We start from the raw sequence: 11328 nt of genomic DNA on the forward strand, positions 1-11328 counted from the left end.
ATTAAAATACAGACATAACCAATAAACATGTGTTGGAAAAAAAAGAAGTCCTCCATTAGATCAACTTCCTTTCAGGCCATGACTCAACATCACTGACTGGCTGAGAGGAAGAACATGATGCGGTCCAGGCTCTGGACCTCGGCTTGGCCATTACAATACACACAAGCACACACACCCCCCAAAGTGAAACTCACATCATAAGCTCCAGCTTTTATCTGCTGGTACAGTCTATGCTGGTCCTCATCCCAGAACGGAGGGTACCCTACCAGCAGAATATAGAGGATCACCCCTAAAAACACAAAAACAAACGAGATAGTGGAAATAGAGCTTTATAACAATGATAATCTGCACATGAAAGCATAAATTAAAAGTAATTCAGGATAAGGTGTGATTAAAGGAGACTTCACTGCATGCACAATTAGAAGGAAACAAGAAAAAAACAAATCATACATAATTCATGTTCAAACATATATTTTATTGCAGAATTGTTCATATTTTCTGCTTATTGTTTGATCCGTTGATTCTGACAAATGTTTACACACAGTGCTAATTATTGAGTAGCCATAGTGAAAGGAACCAAGCAGGAAACAGCTGAACAGTGTATAATGAAAGGACAACACGCTCAACGATTGTGTTTGCTGGTGCTACCAGGAGTGGTGTTTCTGATTGGTCGGCTGATTGCCAGGAAAAGATGAAAGGCTATTGATGCTGTGGATTCAGTTGGTCAGCACAAGTGTGTCCTACAGAGTGTGTGCGCATGTGTGAGTGAGTGGTACATCTCAGGCCCAGGTAGCCTGGCCCATCAGACATGTGTGGTGTGGCTGTCAGCACCCATTAATTCAAGAGCTTACTGGCATACACACACACACACACAAATCTACAGAGCAGAAAGAAACTGTGGATATGAGCAACTATTTTAAATGTAATGCTCATTCAATCTAATCTATGAACATATTTAATGTGATATTTGCATTCAGCTGCCCAACACATTCAATGGCCAACCCAGTCATCTGCTGTTCCACTGCAATACATGAGCTGTGTTGTATCTTTGAAACTGTAAATCATGGAAATTATTGCAGTGATAATGCACAACCACCTTCTAAGCTGGATATGGCTGTATTTTATCATTACAGTGCAGAAAATCTCAGTTGTATTTCGATCCATTTACTGTCGATGGCTACTTTCACACATCAGCTGCTCTTGATGTTCAATTCCATGTTATTTGCTGAAATATTTTCTGTGTGGTCGTTTATACTTGAATGATGGGACTGCAATTAGACTTCTGTGAGAACAGTTTACGACCCCAAAAAGACTCACGTGACCAGAAGAACAGACATACATAATAGACATAAAGAAGCAGGGCCGGCCCAAAGCATAAGTAAAATAAGCAGCAGCTTAGGGCCCGAGGGGCCACTGGAGAGCCAAGTGCAATTGATTTTTTGTTATTACTTTTTCTAGTAATGATATGATTCTATTACACACAATTTCACTATAAAATTGTAAATATGCATGTGTGTGTGTGTGTGTGTGTGTGTGTGCGAAATGTGCAGAAAACCTTACCACAGGCCCACATATCCACAGGCTTGCCATATGGATCTTTCCTCAGGACCTCTGGAGACAAATACCCTGGTGTCCCAGCAAAACCTGAAACACACACACACACACACACACACTAACATTAAACTGGGCCATCTGCTATGTGAGAAAGTCCATTAAAAACTTGTCAGTAACAAGTAGTTCACAGGACCCAGGGATTAATGTCCCCATAAAGCCAGGTTTGTGAGTGGAGCTCAACAAACTGGAAGAAAGAAACACACTGAGCACCATGTAGAGCTCAGCATCCGTACCATGCAGTCTAGTTTGAAACTGGATTCAGAGTACTGTCACATCCTTAGGCAAAGAGAAGGAACACAACTTACAGTAAAGTCAGAACACACCATGAAATGGTTCCAGTTAGAAACTGATGCTCAGGGATTGGATTAATTATTTCTCTATGGGGAGAGAGAAATTGTTCTGAAGTGAAGCCAAAAGGAATCTGAGATGAGAGTTAGGAGCTGTGGCATACCTATGTCCTTCAGAAAGCTAAATAAACTAATACTGTGGTATAGGAATAAGCCAAGAACTGGCATAGGTTGCTATCAAAAGCATCTGATGGAGGAAAACCAGATACTTTTCCATATGTGCAGCACTGATGTACAATTCCATGTCCATGTACCCTAGCCAATGATGATCATTCCCACATATTCAAATCCACCTAATTCCTAGGGGTGACGCTGTTGGATTGATTTTTTTTTTGCAACTTCCTGTGATCAATCTGAGCGTATTTTTATACCTACTCATATGTAGCAAGTTCTCTTTTTTCAATAACTGATTTTCTTTTACGTCAGGTTTCTTAGTCTTTATCCAGTTTCAATAATCTACCAACATCTTTTAAATAGTCAGTATTATGCATTTCCCAGGCACACAATGTCGTTTTATAGCATTGCATCGAGTGAGTGGGTGGATGGATGGATGGATGGATGGATGGATGGATGGATGGATCTTAAACTCTGAAAGCATCAAATAAAGTAAAATCAGATCTAGTCATTTGTATAATATAATCCTTGGGTGACATTGTGGTCCACACTACATACCAGTTGGTGGCGGCGACATAACAGCGGTAAAGCAAAAATTTTGATATTTGGAGCAAAATGGGGGCAGTTGATGATGTCATTGGTCAAAATTATAACTTTTAATATCTCATAAGGGACAGCTGCACAAACAAAAATTTTAATGGCACAAACCTGCACAAACGGAGCACTAACCATTCAGACTATTTGCTGGATTTTTTAACGTGGGTGGGATGTCAGCTTCACACAGCTCAAATAATCAGCTTTCTAAAATAATGACCTAAATCTTACTTAACAAAAAGTGTTTTTTTACATTGCCTAAATCATCTTTTGGCAAGAAAGAGGTGGTCATGTTTTGCTTAAAGCAATTTTTGAAAAAAAATTACTTGGGCTGTTACATTAGGAACGTGACAAAATGGCAAACTTCTGACAGCTATAGCTTGTTAGGAGCCGCACATAACAATGGAGTTGATGAAGCACCTAAATGCACTCAGATAGTCGGAGGTAATTTTTCAGGCTGTCCTCCACTGTATGGAAGAAAAAAGCTTGGTTATGACTATATTATTCTGTTTAAGATATAAAAGGTTCCATCTGTACATGTTCTGTAGAGAACTTGTTTGCATGTGCAAGAATTTTTGACCAGAAGTCATAACTTCAGCAAAGTTAATAATATGAAAAGATGGATCTTTCTAACGAACGGTTTTCACTTAGAGACGTACAGTTTTCTCTACTTTTGGTGCTTATTGTCCCTCAGGAATTAATTTTGGAAATGTGGTTAGCAACTATTTAATTCAAAGTCAATTTCATCTAAACTTCCTTATGGTTTTCTTGGACTGGGAGGTATGATTAATTTAACTGCATAGATATATGGAAGAAGCAGGAAAAAAATAAGTACTACCGATCTCACTCAAATTAAGAAAAAGCTTGTACTTACCAAACCATGCCTGCTGGTCTCCCTGCACTTCTATAGCCAGGCCAAAATCAGCCAGCTTAACTGCTGCTCCCTTCAGTTTACTGGCTAGCAGCAGGTTCTCTGGCTTGGATTGGAGAAACAAAATATACCTTTAATATTTCACAGCAGCACAGTCACGTAACAATAAGTTGAAAAGTTGAAACCAAAGGTAAAGGCGGAAAAGTTGTGAAGGGTTTCCCCCAGTGTATTAAAAGCCAGGCGGACCGTGTTGATGCCATGAGTACTGGACTCAGTAAGTTTTCTGGGGGAAACCCTGCTATCGTTTCATGATGACATGAAAAACTAAAGTTAGAGCTCAGCTGAGCTAGAATCCAAACTGCTAAATAACCAACTCATGCCTGGAGTCATAAGCTGACTTCAGTAAGGGGAAGTGGGCGCCGCGTCTGATCTCCAAACAGCTGAGTGGGGAGATGCTGATGGATTCTGCTTAAACCAGACAGAAGCAGATACTTGGAAGAATGGGACTAATGCTGAGATGGAAAAGGCTTCAGAGAAGGTGAATCACACACACTTTGTGACATTTACAAAAGAAAAGTGCAATTTCTAATCCCAGAAATTGCAACATTTTTTGTCTAACAGTAAAGTAACAACAAAGGAAGAAAGTGGTTATCTACTCCCATTAATTTATTCAATAAATGTTCAGAAATGAAGGTCTTACATTAAGTTCTTCACATAAATGAGTTATATGGAGGACGAGTGGATATGGATGGTGAATCTGACAGGAAGTTGATAACATGACTTGTTTTTCATCTACAGCAGCAATCACTGTTAAACCAGCAAGATGCTGGTCCCAAAACTGAGAAAACATTTCAATGATATGCAGGCAGGATGTGGTGCTCATTTCCAGCTCATATCACTTCCTGCTAGCTGCTGAAATGAAGTTGGATCCAATATGAAAAGTCATACCATGCATACTGACTGAAGAGCTGAATGCCCAGCACACACTGCGCTCTTTGTAATCAAGACATTTGAAGGTTGGAGCTGGGTTAAGGTGAAATTAGCACGTATGAAAACATAAGATAACGCTCTCTGGAATGACCTGGTTCACAGTAGGGTTGCACTGATAAAGCAGCAGGCCAATAAATCGGTGCCGATTTCCTTAGTTTTGGGTTATCGACCTAAACTTGCATGAAAAATTTATCTTATCCACCAATCTACTAAACCTCCACAAAGGACTGAAAATCAGTTAATGTCCCTTTGTAAGAGTGGGTTGACCCACCAAGTCACATCTGTACATGTGGTTAAAAATAGTATAGTGAGAAGCACCCAAAGTGCTTCACGCTACATTTTAGTCATTCACACATTCATGCACACACTGATGATGATAAGCTACAAGCCTGCAATCTGACAGAGGTGAGACTGCCAAGCACAGTCGCTACTGGGTCCTCTGACCTCCACAAGCAAGCAAGGTGGGTGAAGTGTCTTGCCCAAGGGCACAACGACAGAGGGGATCGAACCAGAAACCTGTCGATTGCAGAGCGAACTCCTACCACTGTCAACCCTATGAAATATGGTAAATGGTAAAGGGCTTTGTACTTGTACAGCACTTTATCAAGTCCAGAGGATCCCAAAGCAATTCACACTACAGTCATTCACCCATCCCCAAAACACGCTGATGGTGCCAAGCTACAAGATGGTAGCCACAGTTGCCCTGGGGAAGTCTGACAGAAGTGAAGCTGCCATGCACCGGAGCGGGGTGAAGTCCTACCCTGATGTCGCCCCACAATCGATGTCAAAATAAGGCAACCAATTTGGCTTTAGTACATTTTGGTATGCAGAGGAGCTCATGGATGTGACTATGTTATTCACATCCATGAATAATATCACTAACCCTTTGAAGCTTTAAAACAAGTCAACATCATCAGCCCTACACCATAGAACTTCTCAGCTATTAAGTGCTTGTGCTGATATGCTACTTGTGGTCTTTGTCATATTCAGCACATTCACAGTATCTGGAGGTCTGTACTCGGTTCCTAATAACACAAGGACAGACAAATACATATTAATGAAACTATGAAACATTTTCTAACTGCTCTGCCCTTAATGTTTTTTTTTTTTTTTACTATGGACCTCTTTTGTGTCTGAAATAAAGATTGATTGATTGATTGATTGAATACAGACAGCAGTTAAGATTTCAAGAGTCTGAGTTGGAGCTCTTCATTTCTTTAGGCATATCTTTGGATCTTAATATCCATTACTGAAGAGAATTTAATGTGACAAAATGGAAACCAAGTTTCTCAACGTGTCCAGGTGATAGATGCTGAGAAACAGATTGAAAGGTTCCGTTCCAAGTCACTTCCATCATGGTTCATATGATGGAACCATGATGGAAGCTCCATCACGGTACAAGAGAAGTTCTATTCAAGAACATATCTGGTATATCCATTTATGCTTTAAAAACCAAAGGGCATTATGGGGTCAAAGGCCAGTCCTAATGTGGTGGACCCTATTTCTTGGGTAAGGGTAAGGTGTTAATATGGGTAGAAATACAAACCTACGTGTGTGTGTGTGTGTGTGTGTGTTTTCCCCCTTATTTGTTGATGGGCTGATTTGTTTCCTGTAGTTGTTTGTCTTAGAGTTTGCCAACAAGCCATTCCAGCTGCCTGGCAACAGCCAATCAGGTCACTAAGAGGCAGCAGTCATCCAATGCAAAATGGCAGCTTATTATTGTTGAAAGTAAACAAAACCTTGCGTGCACACACACCTGCTGCATTTGGTTGCCAAATGAGATCTTTCTGAACAAACCACGTTCAGAAAAATCTGCTTTAGAAATTTAGAAGAAAAAAAAAGTTGAATGTAACATGATTTGAATTCAAATTGTTCACAAGAAATGTATTCTAAATATACATGAGCTTAATTTTAAAACCAAATAGTTTGGTGATTAAGTTAGAAAAAGATGGTTTGGATTTAGAAGGGAAGAATCAGCCAAAAGTAGAACAAAAGGCAGAGTGAGGTCACAGAACAGGGATGTAAACATATGTCCACTTACCTTGAGGTCACGGTGAACCACACCCATCTGGTGGCAGTGGAGCACAGCCTCTAGGATCTGCTGAATGCAATGACTGCATGCAAACACCAGGGGGCCTCGGGTTAGTGACAAGCTCTTACCTACAACACATTCCTGTGCTTGCTTTAACACTTGGGCAGCTGCTGGCCGTGTTAGTGGTGAGCCTGTGCAGGAAGGTTAAGTCTGACTGACCACAAGAGCCATTCATGAAAATGATCTACATACTAAACGGGATTCTGGAGACGTTTCTCTGTGGCTGTAATAGCTGAACTAACAGCCGATTTTCTGCTCAGGTGTCAAAACAAAAGTGGGTTTCAACCCTGACCAACCAGAGGAAGGACCACGGATGAGAGGAGGGAGACAGTGGTACACCTATTCCTGCTTCCCTTCTGTTCCCCCATAAATCTCTTTCTCCTTACAAAGATGTTAGTTTGAGCCACCATGCAGACTTTCTGGATTTTATTAACAGTGAAAATTATTTCCTCTGGTGCTAATGAAGACACTGAAAAGTATTAATTTAACCAGTGGTGGGCGCTGCTAACTAAAAAAGCTAGTTGTGCTAAACCTACAGAACTAATTTAGTTTCAATAACTAATGCTTAAAGGCTATGCTGAAATGGTATTCAGTGGAAGCTAATGCTAGCCAGTTTCTGGTTCTGCTGGGGTTTCGTCATGCTGTTGGGGAGTTTTCCTTTCCACTGTTGCTACATCCTGGTCCAGGAGAAGTGAATCCTGCCAGTCGATGACTTGATACAACCTCCAAGGTTTCCCAAGATGGAAAACTTTTTAAAGTAATTTTAATGTTAAACAGAGCTTGACTGATAACTAGGATACATTTTGAAAATATATATGATTTGACTGTTTTTGTTTGCTATGTCCCTTTAGATGGCATGTGTTGTGGATTGGTGCTATTTATATAAAGTGATGCTTTTGTTCCTCAGGTTTTCTGTCATTATCATTCTCTCTTTATCACATTTAACATCAACAGCAGCATGCTGTGCAACCACAATAACCATCCCCCTATACACTTGAGATGCACCAATCAGGTATTAATATCTGTTTCAGTCCAGACATTGAAAAAAATTGTAAATCGAAATTGATTGCATAAATGTGATGCATACATGTGCGTGAAGGCCTTTAAAATGTATGGACATTTTTTTTCAGTGTGCTTCAATACAATGTAAAACGTGAGAAAAAAAAAAGCTTTTTATGACAGAAAAATTACATTTTTAATTTCTACAGCTATGTCACAGTAGCCCCTCATTACTATTTGATACTGTTATGATGTTAAAACAGCAAGCTGTCCCTCCTCCTCTGCCTCATCACCTGTTTGGTCCCCACCTGTGTCAGAGCGTGGCTTTAACATTGGCCTACATGCATTATGTGCTCTGTATAAAACTGAAGCAAGCAATGATGATGTCTAGCGGGCTGAAAGCACTACTCCATCCATCACCTCCTTCTCTGCCAACCTGTCTCCATCTTCCTGCCACAGGTGGGCAGTGAAGCAATCTGGCAGGGCAGATGAGCAAGCAAAGGGCAGGTTGAGGGTGTGCCAGAGGCGACCCTCAGAGGAACAGTAATTGGTAGACTGATCAGGCACTTTAGAAGCAAGGCAAGGTGCCACAGGTGGACAGAGTGGTCACTCACTGACCTTCAGGTCCCTGTGTGTGATGCCATTTATGTGGCAATGATTTATACTTTCTAGAATCTGCTGTATGCAGTGACCGCAGAGGAGACAAAGACACCGGCCCAGAAGCAAAAAGGAGAGGAAAAGGGAGAGTTTAGGTGATATCAGGCTGACAGAATACAGAAGCACAGAAATCGGCACAGACAGTGAAGAGTTCAGCTTTCAGTGGAACTGCTGGGACTGTGGCCCCAAAGTCTTTTCTATAGTGTGCTAATTATGGGGTTTAAATAACAAAAATGTGTGACGTTTATGTTAAATATACTTCACTTACAAGTGCTAATATATTTTATATAAATAATCAAAACTGGCCTTTACATTGGTTTTCAAAGCAGATAAATCATTTTAAACACTTTTCTCAGGCAGGAAGCCAAAAAATGTGAATATTTAGGTGAATTTGTAGATGTAGCGGTTTTCTGGAGCCAGGCCACTTGCTGCCTGCTTTACAGGTAAAGGATGAACTACAACACTTATAACACATGCATGTTGTCATGACACAAAACAAACCGGCAGCTGTCATTTTTAAAACCTTTTAAATCAACTGAATCCACACCAGAACTGAATGTTATCAAATCAAAGTTACTAAGGTCAGTATAAGGCCATCAACTATTGATGGTGATAAACTCTAAAGCTCCTCAATGAGACAGCATCTGAAATGACTGAAGTTTGAACTATGAAATTAAACTCTAGTAAGATGAATCTCTGTTAGATCATCAGACCATAAAGATTCTGTTTTCAGGTGGATCCATTCCATAAATCACACCGAGATGGAGATTACACCGTGTTCCAAATTATTATGCAAGTGATATTTTCTCAGATTTTCTTAAATGGTCAATGCAAATGATGGTCAGTATAATTTTCAAGTCATGAACTATTACAGTATGAAGCAAATTTTACTGAACAAACCTCCCAATGAGAACAGTATTTTTTTCAAAAATAAAAAAACTCAAACTGCACTGTTCCAAATTATTATTGCACAGCAGATTTTATAAACATCTTTTGGATTATAAAGAACTGCAAACGGTCACTCTTTGAATGTGCAGCATTAAGTGGTCACAGGTACTAAAATCAAAAGTTATTTCAATGTAAAACATCTTAACACACCGAGTTACATGTTAACATAGGACCCCTTCTTTGATATCACCTGCACAATTCTTACATCCATTGAACGTGTGAGTTTGTGGATAGTTTCTGCTTTCTTTCCAGGATGTCAGAATACCTTCCCAGAGCAGTTGTTTAGATATGAACTGCATCTTGATATGAACCATTAGATCTTCTGCTTGAGGATACTCCAAAGGTTCTCAATAGGGTTGAGGTCAGAGGAGGATGGTGACCACATCATGAGTTTCTCCCCTTTTATGCCCAATAAAAGGGGCACACAGGAATTCCTTGCAACATTCCTGTGTCATGCTGCAAGGAATGACACAGTGGTATTACTTGCAGCATGCATTGTCATGCATGAATATGATTTTGCTACTGAAGGTACGGCTCTTCCTTTTGAGCCATGAAAGAAAGTGATCAGTCCGAAAGTCCATATACTTTGCTGAGGTCATTTTCACACCTTCGGGGACTCTGAAGGGGCCAACCAGCTCTCCAAACGATTTCGGCCCAAAAAAATGACTCCACTACCTCCTTTCTGACATCACAGCCGTGTTGGGATGTGGTGGCCATCCACCACCAATCCACTACTGTGTCCGTCTGGACCATCCATGGTTGCACAGCAGTCATCAGTGAACAAGTCTGTTTGAAAATTAATCTTCATGTACGGCTGGGCCCACTGCGACCGTTTCTGCTTGTGAGCACTGGCTAGGGGTAGCCAAATAGTAGGTTCATGCACCGCAAGCCTCTGAAGGATCCGACACCTTGAGGTTCGACAGGCACCAGCAGCTTCAAATAACTGTTTGCTGCTTTTTAAAGGCATTTTAACAGCTGCTCTCTTAATCCGATTAATTTGTCTAACAGAAACCTTCCTGATTGTGTCTTTATCTGTACAAACCCATCTTTGTTCTGAATCAGCCACAAATCTCTTCATAGTACGATATCGCTTTAGTTTTTGTTAAATATCTAATGTTTTCATACCTTGTCATATAGCACTACACTATCTGATCATTTTCGTCAGCAGAGATCCTTTTTCTTTCCAGTATTGCTTGAAACCTGTGGCCTGCTTAATAATGTGGAACATCCTTCTTAAGTAGATTTCCTTTAATTGAGCTCACCAGACAAACTAATCAACCAGCTCTCTGAAATTAATTATAGTGATTCAAAGAGCCCTGACACACAATATCATCTATAAATTTAGTAGCACAACAAAAAAATTAATCTTTATGACACTTAAATTCAATTTGCACAAAAATTTGGAACACGATGTAAAAGAGGACTGACCATAATGAAAGAAGAGATTACTTTTGATATTAAAAGCATATGAAACACATAGGAACAAAAATTCTTGTGATGTGTTTTTAATGATTCATACTGATACATTGGATTGTTCCATCTCTAAAGTTTGTGCTTCCCTATGCCTTCAAGGTCCAAAGTATAACACGTCTCACCAACATGTTATCCAAATATCATAAGATCAGACTCAACACTGACCTGGCATCAGCTTCGCTGTAGTACTCCCTGGCAACAATGTCCTCAAACAGCTCTCCACCAGTGACTCTGGTGATAAGAAAACATGCGACATAGTTTGATAAAGAGTAAAATTAGATGGTTCTTCCCATGTCTGCAGAAGAAAACCCCCTCACATTTCATCAAATTCTACATGTAAACTGATTCTGTCCTGAAATTAGGAGTGCACAAATACATCATCCCAGATTTCCTTCATTTTGAAAAACTGACAAATGGCTGATTCAGTCTTGCCTACCAAGCTCATCTCTCGTGGCATGGGCGGGCACTGGGGGGACAGTGCCCATCCACAGAGTCAGCTGTGCCCCCTCTGCACAGGAAGTTTTTTTTATTTTGTTTGTTTTTTGTTTTCCTCAGAGTCTCCAACTTTCTGTTATTCTATCTCGATTTGATACAATAGGAGTTCCCACACCTCATATATACATATATAC

At 40.2% G+C, this 11328-nt stretch overlaps 1 protein-coding gene across 4 annotated transcripts in view; it reads right to left on the reverse strand.

The window, feature by feature from the left end:
* Positions 1 to 74: 74 nt before the first annotated feature.
* The window catches only part of LOC103129281 (calcium/calmodulin-dependent protein kinase type II delta 1 chain-like), a 69787-nt gene continuing 58533 nt past the window's right edge, over positions 75 to 11328 (reverse strand). For all 4 annotated transcript variants that reach the window (XM_016664949.1, XM_007540323.2, XM_007540325.2 and 1 more), the window contains 5 exons: positions 10865 to 10930; positions 6572 to 6644; positions 3544 to 3646; positions 1561 to 1644; positions 75 to 289 (listed from right to left, as the gene is read on the reverse strand). In XM_016664949.1, coding sequence (XP_016520435.1) covers positions 90 to 289; positions 1561 to 1644; positions 3544 to 3646; positions 6572 to 6644; positions 10865 to 10930 — 526 coding nt within the window. In that variant the 3' untranslated portion in view covers positions 75 to 89. The remainder of the gene's footprint in view (positions 290 to 1560; positions 1645 to 3543; positions 3647 to 6571; positions 6645 to 10864; positions 10931 to 11328) is intronic.

Source organism: Poecilia formosa, unplaced genomic scaffold (genome assembly GCF_000485575.1).
Source record: "Poecilia formosa unplaced genomic scaffold, Poecilia_formosa-5.1.2 Scaffold532, whole genome shotgun sequence".
Classification (NCBI taxonomy): domain Eukaryota; kingdom Metazoa; phylum Chordata; class Actinopteri; order Cyprinodontiformes; family Poeciliidae; genus Poecilia; species Poecilia formosa.